Source organism: Ischnura elegans, chromosome 8, assembly GCF_921293095.1.
Source record: "Ischnura elegans chromosome 8, ioIscEleg1.1, whole genome shotgun sequence".
In the NCBI taxonomy this organism is placed as follows: Eukaryota; Metazoa; Arthropoda; class Insecta; order Odonata; family Coenagrionidae; genus Ischnura; species Ischnura elegans.
The window spans coordinates 40,020,696-40,047,901 of NC_060253.1; the positions used below are offsets into that span (position 1 = coordinate 40,020,696).

General features: G+C 38.7%; 2 protein-coding genes across 2 annotated transcripts; both read right to left on the reverse strand.

Moving 5' to 3' along the window:
* Positions 1-10,684: 10,684 nt before the first annotated feature.
* On the reverse strand, positions 10,685-11,566 carry LOC124164200 (COX assembly mitochondrial protein homolog). Its single transcript, XM_046541420.1, has 3 exons — positions 11,456-11,566; positions 11,202-11,306; positions 10,685-10,973 (listed from the first exon to the last, which is right to left on the reverse strand). Exons 1-3 carry the CDS (start codon positions 11,514-11,516, stop codon positions 10,762-10,764), a joined length of 378 nt encoding a protein of 125 aa, XP_046397376.1. The 5' UTR covers positions 11,517-11,566; the 3' UTR covers positions 10,685-10,761.
* A 1,977-nt stretch (positions 11,567-13,543) lies between these two features.
* On the reverse strand, positions 13,544-25,329 carry LOC124163802 (chitinase domain-containing protein 1). Its single transcript, XM_046540895.1, has 9 exons — positions 25,131-25,329; positions 24,842-25,040; positions 24,612-24,758; positions 22,116-22,296; positions 19,616-19,725; positions 18,318-18,466; positions 16,190-16,293; positions 14,864-15,149; positions 13,544-13,952 (listed from the first exon to the last, which is right to left on the reverse strand). The coding sequence occupies exons 2-9, from the start codon at positions 24,953-24,955 to the stop codon at positions 13,811-13,813; spliced, it is 1,233 nt and encodes a 410-aa protein (XP_046396851.1). The 5' UTR covers positions 24,956-25,040; positions 25,131-25,329; the 3' UTR covers positions 13,544-13,810.
* Positions 25,330-27,206: the final 1,877 nt, after the last annotated feature.

Sequence of the window (27,206 nt, forward strand, 5' to 3'; positions counted from 1 at the left end):
CAAGGATTTGTCTCTGTTAGACTTCATCTTGATGCTGGTATATTGCAAGCTTCTAAGTCCCACATATTGAGAGCTTCAAAGTATGCAGTTATTAAATTCTTCTGTCGGACTCATCGTCATCAGTCAAGTCTTCATGAACAGTTAAGGTATTCACAATTCATAGAGGTTTCCAAAAAGGGCTAATCCCAGAATAAAATTTGATGGCCAACTTCTGGGAATGGGCACAGCGAGTGGGGGGATAGAGGGGTTTATCTCCAACCTATCACCCCCTAAACTTTGGGGTTAGTGTGAAAAGTGAGCCTCCTAAAAATAATAAAAATAATAATAAGGGATGATCTTTTTCACCGACATCAGGGGTAGAGCCCAGCTCCCCCTATGAGTGAACAACCACCACCCCAATCTACTCCTCCTCCATACTAACTCCACAAAATATTTTCTGGTTTAGACCTCTCTGCTAGGGAGCATAGATGATATGTACACAACACCTTGAATTAGGTGCAGGGGCATACCCAGCAAGGGGCAGCTACCGTAGAAGCTACCCCTTGAAGCTAACCCCCCCCCCCCCCCCTAGAAGCAAAAATCTCAAAATTCTTTAAGCAAAATCAGTACTGAATTGAAATGAGAAAGAAAGGATTCAACAATTTTTTTTTTAACCCACGAAAAATGATATGTATTAGTACATACATATAAGATATGTAACTAAAATAAAACTATTTTTCAAGGAAATAATCTCATAAACTAATAAAGCGTTGTTATAATTTTCTTAAAATGTTGGCTTCATTCACCTTTTCCATGCTAAAATGTCACAACTTGGCTTTCCCCCACCCTAGACCATGGCTTGCCCCCCCCCCCAGTTATGATCCTGGGTACGCCCTTGATAAGGTGCTTCTAATTTGGTTCCAGCTACTCATGAAAAGATCTTCATTTGAAACGATATTCAGATAATGAAAGCATAAATCATAAGCACCACATAGTATCCTCGCCTGAGGGGAGCCCCAACAGCATGAGGTAACATTGACTCCAGCAACCTTTTCACATCATCTATTATTATTATTTCGTCTTATTTTCTCAAGCAAATTTAGGACATTGTTGTCCTCTCTTCCAATTAACTTGATGAACAATCTCAAACATCCATGCCCTGGATGGTGATCAATCCACCCAGGCGGGATTCGAACCCGCAACCTCTAGGTTAGCAGCCGGGGACTTTACCTCGACGCCACCGAGGCCAGCATCTACAGAGTGGAGAAAAATTGCGTCTTGAAATTTTAATCCTGGATAGCTGATGCCAGAAGGAACCAAAATTTCTGATGATGTTTAGGCCAAAAACGCACCGTTTTTGAACTACAGAAACTTTGAGAGTAGCGCTCCAATTGGCTGTGAGTTTGCCGTTGCCATATGACTTGGATGCATCGCGATCTCCGGTAGGCAAAGCATTCAAAGTCATGAGTTTTCCAGAGCATCCAATAACAGAGCAAACTCGCGGCCAATCAGAGAACTTGGCTCAAAGTTTCTGTAGTTTCGAAATGGTGCATTTTCCGCATAGACATCATTGGTAATTTTGGCCCCTACTGGCATCAGCTATCCAGGGTTAAAATTTTGCGACATAATTTTTCTCTATCCTGCATAGATGATGCTTAGTTTATAAGTATTAAACTATTGCCCTCAGATATTAAAATATTCTCTTGAGGAAAGGGAATTCTCCTTCCTCCATCGATTCACCACTGGTATCAGAAATGGCCAGGATTCCAACCATTCAGGAGATCTGGTTTTATAACCTGGAGATAGCAAATGAGTTTTCCTCTGTGAAAGTGTTGCACTTCTTTGTTTCATTTCAATGTCCACGCATACGTATTTATAGAATGTGTTAGACAAATTGGAAGGCCTCTTAGGTAATTGAAGCCAAGTATGTCCAATCCTGGAGTGCTCCTATTAACTGGAATATACTGAAGCATTTATTTTTACTTTGACATTTCTGGTCATTGTTATTAACACGTTGCGTACCGGAGTAAGCTAATGTTTAGAATATAACTTTAACCAATCAAACGTTATGATGCATCAATTCATTATGAATAATGAACAACAACTGAAAACGTACTAACGAATACGTATTGTACACTTTAAAATTGTTTAGGTTGACGCTCCTAAATGACGAGAATCTTCGTCATCGGTCGGGAGCGTTAGGGAAAAAAATGACGAGAATTCTCGCCGTCCGTACGCAACGTGTTAAAATGTATGGTCAATCTATGCATGGTATGAAACATGTCTCTGTTAGACTTTTGGAATGCAGGGTGACCTGGACATTGGCCATCTCTCAGTATTCTCATTGATGAAGCACTGGTGGAAATAAAAGCAAATAAATGTGGAAACGATTCAACAAAACTTGCCTCTGGAGAATGTTTATTTTTTGTTTTGAAGAATGGTCAATGAGATCAGCAAAGAATTTTCCAGAGGAAGCATTCTCAATGTGGTGGGATGGGCGAATGTTGGAAATTTAAATGAGCATGTATCAACTCAACTCCTACTGCTTTTACCAACTTATAAGCTCAGTGGTTTTTTAAATTCCTTCAACCTAGCCACCCAGGCATTTGTATTTACATATACATGTACAAAGGTGCACACACTTTCCAGACTTCTCAACCCCTCTCCAATGACCACCCCTCATAATAACCATATTTCAGTGGAACCATCGATGGTCATTTGATACAGATTTCTCTGAATTGCATTATAAGAGCTCAATAGTTCCCCAATAAATCCCAAATCACATGATCATTTATACCGTCCCTCAGAAAGATAGCAGAAGCGATAGGTTTTCAGGGACCAAAAGATTGATTGCTCAACCCATTATTATCATAAACACACGATCATTCCCACCATCCCTTTTTCCGTGTACACAAATGTCATTCAATGATAAGCCAAGGGTGGTGTAACAATCGCTGCTAGTGGCTGTACATTCTGATAGGCTGAAGGAAGGTACAAGCGATGGAAAAAGGAATGAGATTTCCATCCTACAAACCACAGAGGAAAATTATCGCATGTAACTGTCATTTTTTCCCATAATTGGAGTTGTCCCTCAGAAGGGATGGAAAAAAATTATTGTACGGTTCACGTTTAAGCTTAATCTCAATCCTTGACTAGTAATATCAAAGAAGTATGGGTTTATGATAAGGGTTCTTTATAGTTCTTAAACATCACAAATTCACCATTATATGTATATCTGTGTACTGAATGCTTTTTGATTATGCACTTTTAAGAATAGGTACTATCACCTAGGTCATAGCCAGAAATTTGTTTCAGATAGGGGCCAAGACTAACATAGCCTTTGCTTTTGGGGTTCCTGAAGTGAACAGATTCCATTTGCCTCTTTATCACAATGGTTAGTATAAAAGACTCATTCACCAGTTTTTTTTCTTTTCTTTGCCGAATAAGGTATGTTTTAAGAGCGAAAAAGGTTAATTTTCAAAAATTAAATCCATTAGCTACTTCTTGAGATATTGGTTGTTATATTAAGAGGTTCTGGCTCTGGTACTGTCAAAAGTCAAATTTTATGTCAGTACATACAATCTGCTGGGGTAGGCCTGTGCCGTAGCCAGGAATTTCGTTCAGGGATGGGTCCAAAACCAGGGGCGAAAATTTTTGAAAAACAGGGTGTTAAGTAATGGGTTTTAAACTAATTTTAACACGTTTCATAATAAAAAAGAACTTAGTTAAAAATATTTTGTGAATTTATGATTTTTCAATATTTTGTTTTTTTTTTATGAAGGAAAATATTAGTGCATTTATATTTCGGGGGGGAGGGTTCGGACCCTCCTCCTGGCTACACCACTGGGGTAGGGAATTATTGGTAAGTTGCATTTAGTTATTTTTTAACATCATATGCAGTGTACTAAATATATAACTTCAACAAAAATCACCACACAGTATGTTCTGGCCAATGACCATTTAACCTCTTCCCTACGCAGGGCGTGATTTCACGGCCTGAATTTTCTGATGCTAAGGAAGGAAGGCCGGCTTTTCACGGCTTGAATTTTTCGAACCAAAAGGCCAAAGGCCGTGTTTTCACGGTTTCGCGGTAAAGAATGCCAAGTGGGTCCCAACCGCCATTAGGGTCCCTCGGCGCGAGAGGTCCGACCCTTTCCTATTGTCCGTGTGGGGATTACCTCGGCCCATTCCAGCTCTCATTGTCCCACTCAAGGAAGGTGCTCATGGTCACTTATTTATTTATAAGTTAAAATAACTAAAAACGTTCATGTTGCATTTATTGAAAATCAATGCGAGGAATTACATTCTGTATGTTCTGCTGATTGGTTCGAAATTTTAAACGGAATTCTAGCGTTCATATTAACGGAGTTGATCATCACCTATAACAATTTTTGGAGACGCTAAGGTTAGATGTTTAATTGTTATTTTTATAACTTGCTAGCAAGTTTATAGGAGCGATATTGTAATGATTTACATCTAAAAATATACGTTACTCTGTTAGCTACATTCTAAGTGTACATTTGCGGTGAAATTCCATAGAATATCCGATTTAACTTCTATGAAAAAAAGCCCTCGTAATGTAATAAAATATGATTCTCTCAATTCTTTGTCGTGAGCCAAAATTACAGCGGCTATTTTTAATAACCTCTTACCAACCTTCGAAAACAAAGGTATTATAAACGAATTTCGCTATAAATACTGATTAATGCATATCCTAAAAATTCGTAAATTTAATGTACCAATAGGGAATGTTTTACGTAGACACATGTTTTGAGAAGCATTCCATACCATTGCAAGAATAAAAACTGCTCTACCCAGGTAATTACCCTCATATCTTGGTTCTCTGGTCAGGATCCATTAAGGTGGTCTGCCCTGTGCACCTCACGGGCTTATTTCGGGACACATTAGCGCATTAATGTTTTCTTGTAAAAACTTATTATCCTCCAACTGGCACACCTAAGAGTATATTGGTGTAAGTATTCTCCTACTGAAATATGTACGTGGAAGATGATAACCTAAATCTTCTTGGAATAGCTCATTTTCTTTTCAAAATTTTCTTGGAGTGTATTCAAATTTAGCCGTTAACTATCTGTACGCATTCCGCTACCTATACCAGGGATGGTTTCTGTAGAACCCTGCTGTGCGATGCAGCCCATACCATGAATGAAAGAGAACTTCTCTACCCAGGTAATTACTCTTATATATTGGTTCTCTGGTCAGGATCCAGGTGGTCTACCCTGTGCCCCTCACGGGCTTATTTTGGGACACATTAGAGCGTTAATGTTTTCTTGGAAAAACTTATTATCCTCGAACTGGAACACCCACGAGTATATTGGTGTAAGTATTCTCCGACTGAAATATGTACGTGGAAGATGATTACCTCGCTCTTCTCGGAAAAGCTCATTTGGCTATGATATAGTGCCGTTTTGCTGAAAACCCTAAAAATAACCGTAGAACTTCGTTTAAAAGTTCTACAGGCATTGCAAAATGAAAGAAATACATTGATGAACTGACATTTAATGCAACAGTAACAATTTAAAAAATTAAAATTGCACTGGCAACAATAAACTGACCGCAAAAGTACGCCAAGATGGGCTGCCTTCGGGAAAAAGGGTCGAGGATTATATTTGCCCAGTTGCTGAGGAAAGGGTCCAGGACCCCGCTAAGAAAGGTCATTAAGGGGAGGACGCGACTACCTGCACAGTCCCAAGCCGAGGAAAAACTCCGTACAGGGCAAAAAAGAAATTCTCAAACCCTTCGTATAGCCAAAAGCAACTTCCCGTAAAGGACCTCGGCGCGAAAAGGTTTAAGCATTAAAAAAATATTGCTTGATTTGTAATTGCGACTAGTTTACCAAGGATGAAATTAGTTTTAATCAATTCATGCAACTAGTTTACTTGAAAAATACAATTGGTTTTTCTTGACTAACAACTCATTAAAAGGAGTAACATGATACTGATATCATGTACTTTTGGCAGTATTACCCACTCTATTTTATTTGTATGTACATATTTACTTAGCCACTAGTCAGCCATGCTGGCATTATAGAATCTTCACATCAGTTCGATTCTATGGCAATAATAATTTTGAGAAAAAGGAAAACCAGTGCAGACCTAATACCTTCTGTAATGGCTTCACAAAAGCTGGTTTCACCATAGCACAGGGGAAGATATAAAAGATTTACATGAAATGAGGAAGAAGTGAAACATCAATTAAAGGATACCATCAGATAAACAAGCTTAAATCACCTGGTAATTACTGATATGTCGAGAAAGACACAGCTTGCCACCCTTTGTCAGTGGTGCGAACAGGGTGGGCGTAATCCCTCCCTTATCGCAAAAATCTATTCCCAACGCATTAAAATTTTTAATAAAATTATGTTTTTACTCCATATATATGCAATTATTATATATCATTAATATTAATAAAATTTCATCATCATTAGTCAACAATCTGACTATAATAAATACTATTTGAATATGATTTGATGCATACTAAAAAATCATATGATTAAACCGATTTTCTAAATAATCAATGTCCACGATTGCTATTTTCTTGACCATTTCATAGCTGGCCTTCAACTCTCTCAATATAATCTTCACCATACTCACGATTTGGCAACACTGGATTTCCTTATTTCGTCTCTTCCTCCAGAAGAAATTACACCGGGGCAAAATATCTTTGCTTCTGACCACGAATCCCTCGATGCCGAGTACCGTTTATGCCGTTCCCGGACAATCCTTGCACCTCCCAATGGTCCTTTGTTTCCCCTCCCTGCCTGGTCAAAATTTTGCTGGGAGGACATCAACCGCCGCCTCGACCTCATCCCCTGGAGCGTTCTATCGTCTTTATCCCCTGAGGAAGCGGTCGGCTACCTCTACAGTGTTATTGAAAGTGTCATTAAGGACTGTGTGCCCAAGGTAAAACGCAGGACCAGAAAATTTCCTTCCTGGTTCAAGCCCGAGACCTTGCGTATTCTTGGAAATAAGAACCGCGCATGGTACCTCTACAAATCCTTCCCAAACGAGTATACCCTTCGCTCATTCAAAGACCTGCGTCGCTACTCAAAGGTCCTCATTCAACATGACTATGCTGAGTTCACCCAGAAAGTCACTTTATCCATTACCACCAACCCAAGAAAATTTTGGTCATTTGTAAATCGCCGCCACAGTAAACCTAGAATCCCTGAAATAGTTTCTTACGCTAATGCTAATGCCGTTGGAGAAAACAGGACGACCCTTTCTCTCAAATTCTTCTCTGAATGCATGACGCCCCTCTCTTCCCCACCTCTCACCCATGATCACTTCCCTGCACCCATTTCCAGTAATCGCCTCTGTGAAATCCGAACCGACCTGCTTGAAGTTCTTAAATATTTACGCAATATTCCCCTTCAACGTTCATCAGGCCCTGATGGCCTGAGTCCGATATTTGTTCACCATTGTGCTGAATCACTCTCCATTCCTTTAACTTTGCTTTTAAACCGATGCTTTTCCCTTGGCATTTTTCCACCACAATGGAAAACTGTTAATGTTATCCCCATTCATAAATCCGGGCCAAAAAATGTTGCATCAAACTATAGACCCATCTCCTTACTTCCAGTTCTCTCTTCTGTTTGTGAAAGAATAATCTTAAATCGACTATACTACTTCACCTCCCCTCATCTCTCTGATAATCAACATGGTTTTCTTCCGGGCCGCTCATGCATGACCAACTTATCCGTCTTTCAGCATAACGCCATTAACTCCATTAATAATAAATCACAGTTAGACACCATTTTCATGGATTTTTCCAAAGCTTTTGACTCTATCAATCATAGCCTCCTCCTCCACAAATTAGGTGAACAATTTAATATTTCTGGTAATTTCAAAAGTCTCCTAACTAGCTTCCTCAACAACCGAACTCAAAGGGTTATTCTTTCTGGCACATCTTCTCCTTGGTCTCCTCTGACATCTGGGGTTCCTCAGGGGAGTGTCCTTGGTCCTTACCTGTTTAACTTGTATATTGATGATCTTGCCTCTTTGCTACCTTCTTCCCAAGCTCAAACTCTCCTTTATGCTGACGATTGTAAATTGTTCAAGGAAATTCAAAAACCATCTGATTGCCAAGACCTACAAGATGCCTTACGTCAGACATCAAATTGCTGTAATGTCTGGAATCTTGCATTAAACCCAGATAAATGTAGTGTGATGTCCATTTCCCTAAAGAAGATAACTCATCAATTTGACTACAGTATTTTTAATCACTCGCTGAAACGTGTATCAACATCTAAGGACCTACGCATTATCACTGACGATAAATTAAATTTTTCTCCGCACGTACAATCCATCAAGTCTAAAGCAATGTCCCTCTTAGGACTCCTGTTCCGTTTCACTGAAATTAAAGACCCCCAAGCACTTCGAACTTTTTTTTCATCTATCATTCTTCCAGTTCTTACCTACTCTTGTCCCATCTGGTCTATCTCTTCACAAACCAACCTCTCATCCCTGGACTGTGTCAGCAATTTCTTTGCCAATATAGTAAAAAATAGAATACCGCATTTACGCAACATGTCCACTAATGCTATTCTCTCCTCCCTCTTCATCCCTAATCTCACTACCCATAGGCTCACAGCTGATTTAAAACTTATTTATTAGATTCTCAATTCTACCATCGACTGCCCAGCATTGCTCTCTTTTATCAATTTTAAAGTTCCACCCCGCCCTACCCGTTCTCATCCCCTAATCCACATGCCCATTCCTAGCCTTTCACTCACTAAACGTTCGTTTTTCTACCGCATTACTTCTGTGTTGAACTCACTCCCTCCACACATCGACCCCTTTGCACTTCCATTGAAATCCTTCATAAGCCTTTCCCTATCCTATCTGTCACCGAGGTAGTCTGTCACTGCAGTTTCTTGTTGTCCTTTTGTTTTTGTAAATGTAATTATTGTCTTCTACATGTTATATTGCGTCTTCGTCCTCTAATTTATGTATTGTTACCTGGCCACTATAAAATGGCAAGTATATGCTGTATGTGGTTATATTTCTTTAAAATAAAAAAAAAAATAAAAAAAAAAATAATCGACTATGCCATCTGGATTTTTGCACTGAATCGATGCTTGGGAACTGATGACCATTTGATACGATGAATCGATCACGGCAGAATTTCACCCATCTCTAATGACATTCAATGGGTGCGTTCCGTATCAGGCATCATCCGCATCAATGCAGCCGTTCCGAAATTGCATCAAGGTATTGATGCGCTGATGCGTGATTCGGAACGGCTTGATGCGATATGAGCGGGAAGTATTCCACCGTTCAAAATACCCACAGGCACCAGTGCTGGAAGATAGTTCGGGTGAAGCGATAACACAATGATTAATATACCATAATTTTTTTTGCATGGTACCAATGATGACGAAAAACGATTCATTGAAACGTATATTAATACTTCATTATATTCGTTTCGGTCGTTCGAAAGTTCCAACATGGAAGAAGATCAGAAGACATGATTCCTAGTCGTAACTTGCAACTCTTAAACACATAAACAAAGATTAGTTTGACACAACTCTCCCTTTACTTTCCACTAGCGTTTTCATAACGACATATTTCTTCTCTTTAACATCCTACTTTTTAAACTAATAAATTTAAAATTAATTTATGATTCGTGTTTTTAACAATCAAGCTCCCTTTAAGCAATCAACATTGATAGAAAAAACTCACGAAGTGGAAACTCCTTCCACAAGGCCATGCTACTGGCCTTCAACTTTTAGGAGGTCAAATGTCATGAGTAAAGAAAGTTTTTGTGACACAGTCCATGTCATCTAATAACCTTCCTAGTCACTATTACCACCAGCATACTTGGTGATAGGTTTTGCTTTCAATTAGTGTATAACTATAGTTAGGTATTTACTGGTAGGCCAAGCTGCTCTCAACTAATCAAGTTTGCTCATAGTGATGAGAATATAAATTTTTGCATGGAAATATTTTCACCTATCCCTCACTCAAGAAATAGAATAGGCTCAAGTCTTAACTCACATGAATTGTTACTGCCTAATTGTCGGAAAGGAAAAACTTTTGTTAGTTCGAACCATGATTTATCCACAATCATGGCGTAACACTGTTCAATGTCATTGATGTAATGTTTGAATGTGAGAATGAAAGATTTACTTTGCCACTTAATTACCAAAATTTTGAAGTAAAAAGAATGATCGAGTTTGGATTATGCATTTATCTGGAGTTCCATTCCATTGAAACCATTCACAAAAATGTAAATTAACTTGTACAATTGAGAAAAAAATGAAGTGTTTGGGTATACAACTTTCATTTAGATACATCATCTAACTTGACTTTAATGTAAGAGCAAAATGTCATTATTGGAACTGACAAGTAGAATGAAAGTAATGGGTGGGAAAAATTACTTTCTCCACTCTTCTCCGTTTCATATAATTTTGTTTCTTTGTGCCAAAAAAACAAATCTCGTAGAAAAATGATGCTGCATCTATCAATTTTCTTTTGAAGTGGCATGAATCTAAACATGGATGGAAAGAAGAATTTTTTCCTTAGTTCTTTTTTGTGAAAAATGGCATGCAATGTTTGATGAAAATAAGATACTATAAGGGGACACCAAGAGCAAGTACATGAATCGACCAAAAATTTATATACGTCACCACTTCAAATCGCCTTGAGTGAATGGGGTTGGTAGACACAAACATTAAGTAAACATGTTAAGCACACGGTTATATTTGAAAAAAACACTAACATGATTTACAATAACAAGTGATAGAAAATAATAAGACTAGATTCAAGAATTGGCATTTTTTATAAATTCTCTATACTTCTTGAGAACACCTGTGCGACGATATTCACTACGCTCACGAAGATACTCCTTTTTGCACTCATTGCGGAAGTCTTCGTCTCTGTACCACCGGAGAAGGCATTCCTTCATGCAATCGTTTTCTTTACGGCATGTCACCACCATTGCAAGACCGGATTCACGGCAGCAGTCTGTGAAAGCTGAAACAAATCGCAAAAATATGAAACAGCATTATTAACCGAAAGTTTTTATTACGATTCTTATGGTGGGTTGAGAGAACCGAGAGGTAAAGCAAGCCTATGATCGGTATGACAGGCTGAGTTATACAAAAAAAACTTACTGAGGGTGGAATCTATCGAGATTCAAAGAGGAATGGGTTTTTAAGCACTGAAACAATGAATTATGAAGCAAATGATTCATCATTTCACCTTTCACTTCGTTGGGACATTTATCAGTTTTAGCTTTCTCTCGCATCATCTTCGGTACCATAACTTCGAGTTCAACTTTCCGTAGAGTCTGGTCATCTGGATCTCCTATTCAAATGATAACAACGGCAATCCAAGTGTTTACGAAGATGTGTTTCTTGTACAGTTCATATCAAAGCAATGCCTCCACATTCCAAATTTTGATCACTAACCCAAGAGAGTTAATGTTATTCGTTAGTATGTAAGTGTAGACTTACCAAGTCCATGAGGTCCTGCGGAAAATGTTGGAGGTAACACGGTTCTTTCTACTTTCTCCATTTCATTACTGCGCCGGGCACAAAACGTTTCTTTGACTAACAATTGAGCAACGTATTATTGTATTATTTTCTGATAGTGGGAAAACAGGTGCAATTCAATTTGAGAAATTGCTGTTTTGTACCTTTTCGTATTTATCATAGGACCATGGTATTTATAATGATCCTCCCGTAATTTCCAAGGGTGAGATATTGCTTACAAGCCTATGATTTTGTTGTTCCAGCATCGCTTGAGTCGATAAATGTGGACTAAATGGCACCATTGTCGATACTCGCGAATAGTTTCCTCATTCACCCAACGCGAGGATCAAGGAAATTGTATAAGGTATGTAGATTGGATGCATGGGTATTTCTTGATGATTTAAATATTGTAGCGTAAAATAAAAAACTGTTTTATATGGTTTTGAGTTCATATTACGTTACATTAAGCATTACACACTTCTTTATTGAACGAACGGCAAATATTTCCTTTAAGGTATTTGACTGCGAGTGTAATGTGTCAATGGCATGTACAAATAATATCGCCGCAGCATTTTAGGAATAGCTGCAGTTTTGCAAAGCCGATGAAGGTGAAATGATGTACCAAACAATTGGTTGAGGTAATTATGTTAGGTGGTTTCTCCTTGGGATCTATTACCAAAACCAGACAAAATTCTGAACAATTCATTGTCATATATATAAGGTCCACATACATGCTGCTTAGACAACGCCACAATCATTGAAGTAATTATATATCTTCAGTCACCAACTTTTTCTTATCTGTAATGGCACTCATGATTTCAGAAATGCTAAACATATAGGGGCGGGTCCAGGATTTTTTTCTGGAGGAGGGCACAAGGATGTGATAGGCAAATGGCCTTCTCATTTTCAGGATTAAGAGCAACATAGATACAACAATTACTTGAAATATTCTCTTTATTTTTATATGAATGTTATTCATATGAAATTAAATAATTGAGACTGTAATATGCAAAACAAAACAAACATAATGATAACTTAAAAATCTTGTCTATTTTTTCAGTGTCTGGGGGGGCACGTGCCCCCATTGCCCCTCACCTCCCCCTAAATCAGCATATGTATGTACATATACATAAGTATATCTCCAAGACGGTCGGTACACCATGGCATTCCTCAAAAAGTACTCTAAACATGGTAGTCAGAAAGTACGATGCATTTGGAAAAAAGGTAGCTGAAATATTCTATAATCCCTGAATTGGTTAAATTTTGAAATTATTTTATTTTAAGCATGCTAGGAAACTTATTCAGAGCTATTAGGAGCATGGAGTCGTAATCTGAGAGATATGGCAGCTGAAAATGTTAATCATGGTATAGGAGACCTACTTCCAGGGCTGTAGTTTGCAGAAACATGAGGAATACCACCTTAGGTCCTTTTGTAGGGTTAGGTAGTGATTAAAAACTACGAGATGGCTCCTTTAGACAGTGTAGACAACCCATTAAAATGATTGAGATGCATCTCTATGCTTCAAAAATACACCCCTCCAGTATATTGCCCAGGTGTGGTATAGGAAGCGTATTTCTGGCCACCACCTATCTCAATAGAAAATATATTTAACTATTGAAAGTATGAAGGAGGACTGTTTATAACTATTCCTGCCGTATAACTCAAAATTACATCCCAAATAGTGTCGTCATAGTGAAATGAAGTAATAGGGTTGGAAGAATGCCAGCATATTTCTTGTGCATGTAATTTACCTAGAATATTACCCATATTACCAATGAACCTTCCAATGTTAGGCAAAGTATTTAGCCAAGTTGACAGTGTTAAATAGGTTTTAGCAATTATTCCTGGCTTGCCTTCTAATAAAATAGAGATTCTGCCATGGAAATGTTGCAGAAGGATGGGGGTCATATGTGATAAAAACTCAATTTTGTGGCAAGCATAAGTCTTAATTCAGTACCCCTGATGGTAGGAAACCTACCGGACTGAATCATTCAATGAAATAGTCCAATCAATAATATCCAGCTATGCACAATAAAGCTAAGGATTAAGAAAAATTGAATACACAATCATATCGTAAAAACGGGTATTTATTCCCCCAAAACACCAATAACTTTTTAAGATTGAATCACAGTCTGTAGCATTTATAATTGCATCAAGTCCATTTGGTAGTTCTAGAAAAAGTGCATTTGGAATCCTCTCCATTATCACTAATGACTAAAACTTTTTCAATTGAAATTTATAATAAAGTTTTCATTTCTCAAACAAGACAAAAGTGATCAATGAAAAATTGGCAATTCTGGATGTGGAGTACTCATTTTTTATTAATTCTATCAGAATTAAATCAAATCATAGAAGTAATCCATTCCCTGCCCCAGTTCCCACAGAGACAGACCAGTCCCCAGCTCCTGGGCCAACTCGATCCTTTTCTGCAGGGACCAAAGTGTTGGGTAGAATATCAGGTGCTTTCCTCTCTTGGTCCTGCTCAGACAAAAGAAACAACATAATTACATTAATACACTCTGAGCTGCAACTGCTAGAGTTTATAAATAGAACACACGGTAGACACATTTCAAACAAATAGATAAAAATTAGAACTTAGGAATATGTATAAATGACCATCAATGAGTGAAAGATGTACTGTTATATGTGAGCTCATCCACAGAGTTGCATACATTTTTCCATTTCCCCTTAAATTACTAAACTTACAGAATATATCAATCCATTTTATAGCTAAAACGTCATTAATGTGATGCTTCTGTGCTGCAATAAAAAAATGGACTTAAATTCCATTTCTGGGCACATAATGAAATTCACATGAGCATCAAAATAATTTTCTTGCCATTAGTCACACAAATAATGAGCTTACATATTGATGTAATTTGTTGGATGGAAAATAGGATACAGTATTAGTTACACCCCCTCCGAGTGATGACCCATTCCCACCCCGGAAACCCTCCAATAAATTTTCTGGTTCTTCTCTAGGAGCAGAGATAACCCCTGTGGACTGAAAATTCTTAGCAAATGGCATAGCAAGGGAGTATAGTAGCATTATAGCAATAAGAGATTGTCCCTTAACATTATTTTCAAGTAATTGATGTTAAACCATTGATGCATACAGCTAAATGGACTGTAAAGACAAAGAAAGAAATGTACAATACCAGGAGGGTGCCAGCTTTTCAAACAAAAATTCTGAAATCTATCACAATGCTGCAAAATCTTTGGGAGGAATTGGTCTTAATTCTGCCTATTTTGAAAGTCAGACAAAAAATCTTTAGCCTGACTTGGACTTTCATATATTCTTAATTATGGTCCAATTACAGCCTACTTTTAGTCTAGTAGAAAGTATTTTTTCAGCACTAGATGGGATGAGATGTCAGGGATATCATTACCTGATTTCCACAAAGTGTTCTTCAGCTTCTGAATCATATGATATTTTAGGTGGACGGTTTGATGTAGACAAAACTTCAGCCAGCATCTCAGCAAACCTCTTCCCCAGCATAGCACCACCTCCATCAGGAGTGAAGTCATAGCCATAGAGGTTTAAGCCCAGGAGTATTTTTCCTCTCTTTCGGACGAAGCTGTTGAATTCTGCATCCGAGAGCTCATCATCTTTGTCTGGAGTTGGCACTAGTTTCTCGACACATCCATGGACCCAAGCAAGAGGAGCATTTGGCCCTATTGAAGTATCACAGTTCCATTATATACCTTAGAAATGATCCAATTTTATTAATTGATTTTGACTATCAAAATAGCGTACTTGGACATTGAATAGGGGTTTACAACAATTGACAGCAGAAAGAAATTTAAAAACATCCCCACAGAAGATTTTTACCAGTAAGCCAGTTATTTAAGGAAATTTTTCTGTAAAGATGCTGGTGCCAGTTCTTTTCTTTGCTTTTATTGAAGAGCCAGGGTAAATACAAATTTCCATAAAATATTTTTTACATAGAGCAATCATTCATGGCCAATTTAAAATTAGGTCATTCTCCATTATTTAGCTTCTAAGATAATAATGCTTAAAATATTACCCTGCTACATAAAGACAGTTACTAAAAGTCATTCCATGAGTGGCTATGGTCATGTAGGCAGGAGAGAGTGGTTTGGCCACAAACAATTATTTTCATCAAATATCCATTTTGATAAGTCGATTGGCTAGATTATTTGAGCCAATAGTGTAGCATTCACTTGTGCATCTAGGAGAAATCTCCATGGTTGCCACATTACCAAAGAATAATTAGCAACGATAATATAGTTACACTCGTATCATTACTGCTCCATATAAGAACTCATTTCAAAAACCACTTGATCACGGATACTGAATAGTGGTTCACACGAATGCTTCAAAAACACTGTGCAACGTCGGAAACTACACTTTCAGGCACCACACCACATAGTCCCCTTTTTCCAAGACACTGCGAGTCTTGGAAAACAGGCACACGGAGCTCACGTGAATGCAGCTAGGGCACGATTACTTCCGTTTTACAAAAGGGATTCTAATTGAAATAATAGGTCTGGTGTCCGAGCATTAAAATGGAGTAATTCCAGTGATTTTGCATTCGGTTTTATTTTTTACAAAGATCGCGGAAATATTGCGCAAGAGTGAAACTTATGCACGGATAATTTGCAACACAAATACACCACAGCCAGATAATCGGGAGTCTGCTGTACTATGAAAAGGGAATGCTCATAATTTGTAAAGCATGTATTGAACTTACCAGGTCTCTGCAAGCTTGAGAAGTCATAAGTCATTAGGGAGAAGGCATCTACATCCTTTTCCAGGGCTTCAAAATCTTCCTGGTCAAAAACTTCCTTGTCTAGCCTGCAAGTGAACAATAGTCCCATAGTATTTATCTGGATAAATTTCCATAGCACAGGCATTGAAAGTTGCAGTCCAATGTAAACAAATCACCTGAAAATGAATCTTATTTACAAAAAATCATGAGTAAAAAAATAATTTTATATGTAAATGAAAAACCTAATTATTTACCTAGCTCCGGGAATACATTCAAATTATTCACAATATTAGGTGCATATCTTACTCTAATGCAAGGCTAAACATAACTTCACAACTCTCAATAGTTTTTTTCCATCCTATGCTTTTTATTTTATGTTTCATTTATCACCTTCGTTTCCGTTATCATTGTTTTTATGCAAAAAAAATCTATCTTCTCATACGTCAGCAAAAGAGCATTTCCAAGGTAATGAAGGTGTTAATGAATAAGGACTCTAGCTATAATAAAAATGCCTACGTTTGAGTGCATATGAGGAATGGTTTCCAGTTCAATTTTATCAAGTGCTTAGGGTGGCCCAAAGAAGCACTGAAGACACCAGACTGATCTACAGAAAAACAAAATATTCTCTATTCATTTTATCTTTGCGGGTGAGCCGGTCTGGCTAAAGCAGGTGGAGGTGAGGGGAGGGAAAGTGTCTCGACACTTGACTTTCCCCTGGCCAATCAGCAGGCAATAGGCCTGGCCTCAGTCAGTCACACTCAGACCTCCGTTGAGTTAACATCATGAATCTGCTCGTGGAGCAATGTTGCCAAACCTCAACCGGTCTCCTTGCTCATATGTCTTTAAGTATGCTTTTACCAACGGTCCCTCATTCAGCATGGTGGCTGACAATGTCATGGGCTCCTGCTGTGAAAGGATTATCCCCAATACCTTCCAAATGATTACGTATATTGTCTCAGAGCTGACATTTTCAGTAACAAACTAGGGCAGCCATGTACATTTGGCAACGTTAAGTTCGCTCCTACTCCCTATCTCAGTATTACCCCTACCCCATTAGCGAAGCCTTCCGAGAGTGTCCAGGTTCTCACGAAAGCTCACCCGCAAACATAAAGTGAATAGATTATATCTGTGCAAAAACTTATTGTGATATCAAAAGTCAAGTGTAACAAGCACTGCCACCTTTTGGCCAGAAATAACAGAATGTCTCCGCAAGGTCTTAATGGAGGTACAGCTCTGTCTGAAGCACAGCAATGAGTTTACATAGGGCATGCATGTGCTAAAGAGCATTTTCTACCGAATGAAGAGAGTTCTCGTGAAGTCTTGCTGGCAGTGAACTTGCCAACTCTATTGTAGATGCTGTACTATCTCTAGTCTGGAGGGGAGTTCTAAAGACTATACACATTTACAAAATATCAGTACCAGGGTTCCCACTCTAACTACATTATAAAATTCACATTTTTTCCAGGTTTTCACGGTCTAAATGTCATAAAATTCACGGTTTGTAGATAAGGCATTTTAGGCAGAAATATTGATCACGTAACAATCATCGGCCGCATGTTAACTACAAATGTAACAAACGCAACAGATGCCTTGAATGCTAACGCAGCAATGACAGTGCTATCTCTCATGGCGTCACCTATCGCTAGCAAAATTCATGTCCGGCTACAAGGGTGTGAGTGGGAAAATGGAGAGAGCAGGGTGGCAGGGAAGTGAAGAAGTGCCTGATTTTTTTGCCAGGGTTAATGTCTTTCAATCGCAGGCTTAAGGTCAATGTGCTGTCATGGCACACGGACCAATTAATAGTTGCGATTTCGAATACACGTGCGTAGGTAAATGCGTGGACAGTATCCGCACGTGACTCGGCCTTGAAACATGATCGAAATATCCTTTTCTCTTTTAATCCATCTGTCGTAGTCCTACAATCAAGTTTGAGAGATTTTTAAGGTTTTATGACGAAATTCACGGCTTTTTCCATGTTTTCTCACGGCAGACGAAATTCACGGCTTATTCACAGTTTTAAGGTTTTCACGGTTGAGTGGGAACCCTGCACAAGGACCAGCCACCACTTCCAATAGTTAATATTGAAAAAAAAAAAAAAACAATGTATTACCCCTTAGCAGGTGGAATGACCAGGATGCAGACCTGGTTGGCATTGTGTAGTACTCGGCAGATGTAAGATATCAGCAAGGCCAACTGCCTATTCACTTTCCCTGCAAGTTGACTCCACACCTCAAGGACGTATCCATCAAATTTGTTACTCTGAGGAAGGAAAATGGACATATCTTCCGTAAAACTTCAAAATTCGGAATCAAAAAAAGTTACAAAATAAAAGGTATTAAGGATTCATCAGTAGGAAAGGGTTTAACCAATTTTGAAGCCTAGGAATTTCCACTTTCAAATGAAATGGGATTTCGAAAAAGTACGCAAACCAATTGAATATGCGCGCTCCTTCAAAATCCTTAAAAAAAATTCTTATCAGAGATAGGCTGGATACTTTTTTTCTTCAAATTTGAATATTGAGCTTGAATAAAAATTTTTACCCCAAATATCAATTAATTTCATGTCTTATAACATCTAAAAAAGCTTCAAAATATATTTTTCTTTTTTTCTACTAAATGAATTAGGTATTTCATTCAGGATATCAATCTATTAAGGGACATAATGGAGTAGACAGAGCATGAAAACTCAATTGCCTGTTCAACTGAATTAAACAGAAACAATTAACTTCAGTTGCCACAGTTAAAGTAATTGTGCCGACTGTGACATGATTTACATTGGCCAAACAGGGAGGAGTTTTCCCATCAGAGCAGCCGAGCACCAGATGTGTCTTTGACAGGTGAAAGAACACACTCAGCTTGCGAAACATACTTATAGACATGGGGCACAACAGTGAATTCACCCCAACTATTCTTCACTTTCAGAGATAAGACGCCTTGGAGGAGCTGGAAATTTTAAGCCACAGGGACTCATACCTCGTTAACGACCAGTTTTACCCTTCTCACTCCACTCTCATCCACTTTCCCACTTACTCATCAAACCCACCACCACTGTGATGCCTAACTAAGCAAGGAACCCTCACCTAGATAATGTTACGCTGTAACAAACCCATGGTCGGTCACAATAAATCACCATGTGGAAATAGCTGTTTTTATTTCTACAATTCTTACAATTAACTTAAAAAAATCTAGTTATTTTTGGTAATTATTTACCTATTTTCCTTTGATAGTATGAAGGGTTAATATTTAAAAGTTGTTAAATAATTTGAGAAAAAAATTAGTTTGGGTTGAGTTCTACCTAAACCTATCCAAAACCAACCTTCTGGATGAATCACTCAGTGAGTGACTCTTAACAAGGTTCCATTATATTTCCACACCATGAAAAGAAAAAGAAAGAAAAACTGAAACTTACAGTAGAAACTTCAATTAGCTTTTGAGCAAGTTTCATTTGTTCCATGGAATCAGAGAGCAAGGCAGTGTAGTCCTTGGAGTTCCATCCATCAAATAACACTCGTGGCACCACTTGAAAGACAAGAAAAGCTGGATTTCACAACTATGACACAAAGTAATGCAACATTATCAAAGTTAGAATTCATTTTAGGAGATGGGTCCATTCCTATGAACAACAAACAGACCTTCTCACTAGAGATGTGTGAATACTCGAATACCTTGAATACTAGAAAGTAGTCGATATTCGAGATCTCAATTAATTATGCTAAAGGTACGATCTCGAATACTTTGAATTTCGTGCCATACACTGTCGCACCCACATCGTTGGTAGTTGACTCAGAAAAATGTAGAGAACTCTAGTCGTTTAGTGCATGCAGCGCCGTTTTAGGCATGTTGACGAACTACATCAAATTCGTGGATTAGAGCGGTGAAAAGAGGTCGAAGAGGGGAACCGAAAATGATCGGGTGAATAAATCCGAAAATCTCCGGTTTCCCCCACCAAGAGAACCTCAGTGCCGTGGGATAGTAACTACGTGGCACAATTCCCAAAATCCGCTACCCCCTCCATCCATCAGTCCTCGGCCTCTCCTACTTCCTCACCGAAATCAAACATAAGGCCCCAGCTCACGCAGGGTTCATATTACGAAGACCATAAATCAAAAGCTTCAAAAGAAAATATCAAGTTACAGGAGAGTAATAGAATCGTGTTTCACCCTTCCCTCTTTCTCCCCCACTGACCTTTTTCTGCCTCCCTGCTTCGAAGTTCCCCATTTCTGGAGGTCAACTGCTGCATGAGTCACCTATTAGCCCAAAAGGTGTCTAACAATGACTTTCAGAAGTTGATATTACACCTTTATTGGATTGAAATATTAGTAATGTAGGCGTAATTCAAAAATGAATAAGATCAAACATGACGTATTTCTAACTTTATTTAAGCATTTTAGGCAAGGAAATAAATGTCAAAATACGACACAGACTTCTGGCAAAACTCGATATCCTTGCAGCTAAGCTTCTCGGAAGTTGATGCGGTATTTTTTACGAAAACATATAACAAGTAACAATTTATGAGTTATGCTACAAATCACCATTGTCACAGTCACAGACGAAGGGATATTTTCTAAGGATATTTAGTTTCTACCTGCTGGCAATTCGAATTCATCTGCTTATCTCGTGAGAACTTCCAAAGATGGACTGAAAATAATTGAAGAAGAAGAAAATCCGGTGGAGAAGCGGGTGTATTTTGCAAAACACCTTGGATTGTCAGCTAGCACTTGACCGTAGGAGTGGGGGTAAAGCGAGCTACCTGTTGAAAATAAGAAGATGGATGAAGCCGAGTATCAGATGGGCGTGCCACTTAAATGGCCTTTGGTAGATAAGAATGTATACATCAGACAGAAATCCATCATAGCAGTGTAAATGCAGAGACGGCATGTAATAATTTTTTTCGCGAGGTAGTGTGTCCCCTCAGGATATTTGAAAGAAATGTTATTTGAATCAACTATATGCACCAATTGTTTCCATAAAATTAAAATAATCCATTAATCAGCTAAATTCCTGTTTGAATCCTTTAAAGGAAATCACAATTACTCGCCAAAATCCTGGGTTTCCTGCTGCATAGGCAATCTAGTCAAACATTCCCGCGTTCTTTTTTTTTTCGTCCATCCCCTTGAAAAACGATAGATTGAGGTTCTACTGGATACCTTTTTATTAATACATTCATCAAGGGAAATAGAAGAAGAAACAAACGTTTAATATGCTTTGCGCAATTCTAGATTTCAAAAGTCGAGGTATTTGAATATTAGAGCAATGATTTAATGTTCGAATTTGATATTCGAGTTCGAGAAATCTGCTACTCGACCCATCTCTACTTCTCACCCATTATGCAGTGCATATACTTGCTGACATAGCAATAAATTGAATTCAAATAGTTGAAGCAATTATGTACTTCCAAATAAAAGAGGGAAAATTCAGGAGATTTGAATTTGGGAATCTTGTGACAAACCTGCATCATCATCCAAGATTACACCTCTAAAGGATAGTTTCGTTTCAAGGAAATATTGTATGTGTATAAAATAGCCAGCAACACAAAAACATACAAATTTTTAACGTTTAGGCATGTCATTTTTCAAAAATTTTTCCTAGACCCCCCTGTAGCCTGGGAGGGGGGGGGGGGTGGAGTCACCACCACAGGCCATTCTATCCCCCCCCAAAGCATATTACTAGTTACGCCACTGAGCTAAACCCACAAACTACCGTTGTAGTTTGCCGACACAAAAAATAATAATAACAGCATGCCCACTTTCGTGCCAAGATGTCCAGCACTGAGGTGGCTCGTTTCAAGCCATCCTGTGCCAAGATGTCCCATTCCCCTCGCCCCTGCAGCTGAAGGGTTAACCCATGCCAAACACAAGAAAAATTTACGAATATTACTCACTAGGAACACCTAAGATCTTTTAACTTACTCTTTACTTGGCGAGAAGACCCAGCCTTCCGTACATCTTCCACCCATCCAGCATCAAGGTCATGGAGTCCAGTGATCTCATACTGGTGCTTTCCAGTTCGTTTGAGCTGCAGCCACACTGGAGAAATCATGGAAAATTTACCTCCAAACTGCTTTGCAATGTTGTAGCCATGGTTGTTCCACTAAGGATACAAATTGAAAGAAAAAAGGCAAAGTTAATTGATTTATATGCAGACTAACATTCAGCAATGTTAGTTATCGTCAGGAGGAAAAACAATGGGCAAATGAATGGTTTTTGAAACTGGTGAATAAGATAAAAAAACCTGATGAAAACTGACTGTGAACTCTGATAAAATGAATTTATGGGAATACACAATTCATGCATTAACACATTCAATGCCAGCCCGATTTTCATTAATGTCGTCAGAATAGGCCGATATAATAAGAAAGAAAAATAGCGAGAGGTTTTCGTGCCATATCTTCCGTTCAAATACTGCTATTTACAAACGCCACACACAGGTCGAAAGAGGGAAACTTGCTGAAGGCCATGCACAGGATCGGAAGACTCAGAAGGGCACATTAGTCACGTACGGAGGTGGAGAAAGGCTCCCGTCCGACCAGCAGAGCACGTCAATTGACATGCTCCGTATTTCAGCTTGGATGGGACCACGATGACTGCTAATTTTCGGGTTCTCCAGCCGCGTCTGTCGTTTATGGTTGACAACATTTTCGGAAGCCATCCTGCTTCCGTCTTGAGGTCGAAGGAGAGAAGTTTTCGTTTTTTGTCGTCTTATATAGCACTGGCCAATCTCCTCCTGTGGGCTGATTGGTCAGAACTCTCTTCCAAACGTTGCTGATCGGGTAGCCGTTGTCCCTGTTAATATTTTGTGTTTTGTGAATTTCAATTGCTTCCCTGATTTGCCTTGGGTAGTAGCGACTCTCTTTTGCCACTATCGCCGATTTTTCGAATCCAAAAGCTGTTGTCAACCATAAACGACAGACGCGGCTGGAGAACCCGAAAATTAGCAGTCATCGTGAACAACGCCGCGGAAACCTACCAATGGATGGGACCACGTCTATTGACGTGCTCTGCACTGAATGTGTTAACCCTCTAATGCTATTCTTCTTCCTAGGGTACTGGTGAGAATCATAAAATGTAGCAACTAGGAAAAAAAACAATACAAAGGTATTTTATTGCATACCCTTGTGCATTTTTTTAATTGATGAGGTTAAACTGGTTAATATTGACAAAATATTTTTACATTTACTGAAATATAAATCTAATATAACAAGTTATAGCAAATTAAATAATGGACATGCAAGAGACAATATATTAGCCCGCCACACTTTCCACCCGAGTGGCAAAAGCCCATATATCAGCCCACCGCACTAAAAGGGTTAACATTGGTCAACTGGCAGTAGCTTATGATTTTGATAGTTCTAAGTTTAATAGGGTGGTTTCCTATTATTTTTTTATTGCCTAAATCGAAAGATTATTACTACTGGAGTACGTATTTCACGCTTTTAGATTTTTAAATGACGATATCTATTTTTTGCTATTAAATGAAAAGTGAAAATTCTTAAGCACGCGAAAACGCGACACATAAGTAGGAATGCCGGGAAAAAAGTCTGTGTGACGCATTTCTGGTTCCCCCTCCCGCCTTGTGAGGTGACCTTGGAGAGGCTCTGAGTGCTGATACGACGCAGGATGCTAGCGGGTAGCTGAGTACCATGCTATCTGGTAGCGCTTGGTTTAAAAAAGGTTTATTAATACCTTATCAAACGAAGAAAACTTTCCGACCTTAGCCAGTTTTAATAGGTTATTATTAAGATATGTTCCCCTGAGCTCTGTGCCTCTTGCATGCATTGGTAACCTCAGACGATGTATAACTCCTATCCTCTTGTGTAGAAACTAGGTCCCTGTGACGTCACGTGGAGTGGCATCGCATGGGCGCCAATCTGGCCTTTTTCAAATGAGGATAAAATTTGGCCCTTGCCATTCGTCTAAACCAAACTCTAAAACCACATAATTTGTGTATTATGAATACACTAATGGTGGGTAATGAATCGCAATCAATGCCTTTCATTTTCTTCGATGAAGGAAACTACCCTATTGATGGTCTCTAAAGGTTCATATCAACTTTACATTTCCAATCTCATTGATTTCCAGTCCAAATTTTTAAAATTTCCCCAACTTTTAATGAATGAAAAAGCAGTCGTATGTAAGGTTATAAAGAAAAATTCAGCAAGATATTTATCTACATAAAGCCCTGCCAGCTGCCTCAATAGGCAAGTGGCTCATTTCATGTTCACAACTGATACTTTTTTGTAACTCTCCTCGAAACAAATATCCAGATAGGAGTTGAGCCAGGGATAGAAAATGACCCCAGAAGGAATCTAGTTACTCAGCGATGGGATATCAAAGCATTAGTCTGAATACAAAGAGCCTGACAGGGTTCGTTGATTCATCTTTACATCTTCTCATGGACTTCCTTACCGGTGTGACATATCCTAAAACGGCACCAGAAAACCAGTTTCTATTTGTTTCTTTGTAATATGCTTGATGGTGTGCAACTATATCCTTTGCTGTTGGTTGTTCTACCACTAAATGCCTGTCCTGGACTGTCGATGATACAGGTCCCACCTTTAACAGTGGAAGAGATACAACATTAGTGGCTACTAGTATTTTCTTTACACGATAATGATTTAGAGGTGTAGGTCACTTACTTTTTGCTTCACTGCCTTCGGTGACTTCTTGTCACTTTTGGACAGCGTTGAATCACAGTCGTTGACTAAAATGCCCAAGACTAACAAAATAACAATTGATTTATAAATCATCATTATATATTAAGCTGTATAACTATTAATTATAATAAATAGAGTAACACGATGAGCATACGTAGACGGTTGTTCAGAAGCGGGGCATCTGAAACGAAAAAAGAGAAAGTTTTCAAACAGACTGCACAAGATACAATATGTTACATGAAATTAAGTGAAGCACATCAAAATACCAAACCTTCAAAGCCCAGCCGTATGATATGTAACCCGACGGAGCCAAATTAGGCTTTCAATATCCGTTTTTGCACTTCATCTATGGGTACTGATCACCTTCTGTCCACATCTTTAACTTTATATTGACAATTATCTTCTATTTGAGCCGGTCCACAGCCATGACGTGTTTTGATCCATGCATGTTCTTTAATGTTCTCATTTCAATACATAGATGGCAGTAGGGCAGTAGTGTAATTCAAGGTCGGTAAAAGCCAGGTCGTGTCACGCACTTGACCAATGTAATCCGCCATCTTGATTCTCAAGCGCGGCGGGAATTCAAATTTTACGTGCATTTAAATAGGAGACATAGGTAAAAGGGAACACGGTTATCTCACAACGTAATCGATGCAGGGACATGAAATTTTTTTTATAAATAGTTAATAAAATGGAAATTTATGATACGTCTGTATTTTGAGTCTATGGCCCACGGTTCGACTCTAGAAAAATTGTCAAATCACGGGAAAAATAAATTTCGCACTGCAGCGCTCTGGATGCATGAGTTGTAAGGCACCATGTCTTGCTTCCTTATTTAGGAAGTCTGGTACATGAAATTTTCCATGGTCATAGATGATTATAATATACTTGCGAACACGGGCAGTTTTTGACACTGAAGACCTCGGTTCGACTCTAGAAAAATTGTCAAATCACGGGAAAAATAAATTTCGCACTGCAGCGCTCTGGATGCATGGGTTGTAAGGCACCATGTCTTGCTTCCTTATTTAGGAAGTCTGGTACATGAAATTTTCCATGGTCATAGATGATTATAATATACTTGCGAACACGGGCAGTTTTTGACACTGAAGACCTCGGTTCGACTCTAGAAAAATTGTCAACTCACGGGAAAAATAAATTTCGCACTGCAGCGCTCTGGATGCATGGGTTGTAAGGCACCATGTCTTTCTTCCTTATTTAGGAAGTCTGGTACATGAAATTTTCCATGGTCATAGATAATTATAATATACTTGCGAACACGGGCAGTTTTTGACACTGAAGACCTCGGTTCGACTCTAGAAAAATTGTCAACTCACGGGAAAAATAAATTTCGCACTGCAGCGCTCTGGATGCATGGGTTGTAAGGCACCATGTCTTGCTTCCTTATTTAGGAAGTCTGGTACATGAAATTTTCCATGGTCATAGATGATTATAATATACTTGCGAACACGGGCAGTTTTTGACACTGAAGACCACGGTTCGACTCTAGAAAAATTGTCAACTCACGGGAAAAATAAATTTCGCACTGCAGCGCTCTGGATGCATGGGTTGTAAGGCACCATGTCTTTCTTCCTTATTTAGGAAGTCTGGTACATGAAATTTTCCATGGTCATAGATGATTATAATATACTTGCGAACACGGGCAGTTTTTGACACTGAAGACCTCGGTTCGACTCTAGAAAAATTGTCAACTCACGGGAAAAATAAATTTCGCACTGCAGCGCTCTGGATGCATGGGTTGTAAGGCACCATGTCTTTCTTCCTTATTTAGGAAGTCTGGTACATGAAATTTTCCATGGTCATAGATAATTATAATATAATTGCGAACACGGGCAGTTTTTGACACTGAAGACCTCGGTTCGACTCTAGAAAAATTGTCAACTCACGGGAAAAATAAATTTCGCACTGCAGCGCTCTGGATGCATGGGTTGTAAGGCACCATGTCTTTCTTCCTTATTTAGGAAGTCTGGTACATGAAATTTTCCATGGTCATAGATGATTATAATATACTTGCGAACACGGGCAGTTTTTGACACTGAAGACCTCGGTTCGACTCTAGAAAAATTGTCAACTCACGGGAAAAATAAATTTCGCACTGCAGCGCTCTGGATGCATGGGTTGTAAGGCACCATGTCTTGCTTCCTTATTTAGGAAGTCTGGTACATGAAATTTTCCATGGTCATAGATAATTATAATATACTTGCGAACACGGGTAGTTTTTGACACTGAAGACCTCGGTTCGACTCTAGAAAAATTGTCAACCCACGCGACAAAAATTTTCTTACTTCAGCGCTCCGGGTGCATAGGTACAAGGAACCATGTTTTATTC

Coding starts and splice junctions, on each gene's coding strand:
- LOC124164200 (XM_046541420.1), bottom strand. CDS start 11,516: ATGGAGAAAGTAGAAAGAACCGTGTTACCTCCAACATTTTCCGCAGGA. Junction 11,307..11,455: donor CGCAGGACCTCATGGACTTG/GTAAGTCTACAC, acceptor TCATTTGAATAG/GAGATCCAGATGACCAGACT. Junction 10,974..11,201: donor ATGTCCCAACGAAGTGAAAG/GTGAAATGATGA, acceptor GATTTGTTTCAG/CTTTCACAGACTGCTGCCGT.
- LOC124163802 (XM_046540895.1), bottom strand. CDS start 24,955: ATGATGATTTATAAATCAATTGTTATTTTGTTAGTCTTGGGCATTTTA. Junction 19,726..22,115: donor GTCTTCTCGCCAAGTAAAGA/GTAAGTTAAAAG, acceptor TTGTCTTTCAAG/TGGTGCCACGAGTGTTATTT. Junction 15,150..16,189: donor CTCAAGCTTGCAGAGACCTG/GTAAGTTCAATA, acceptor ATACTTCAATAG/GGCCAAATGCTCCTCTTGCT.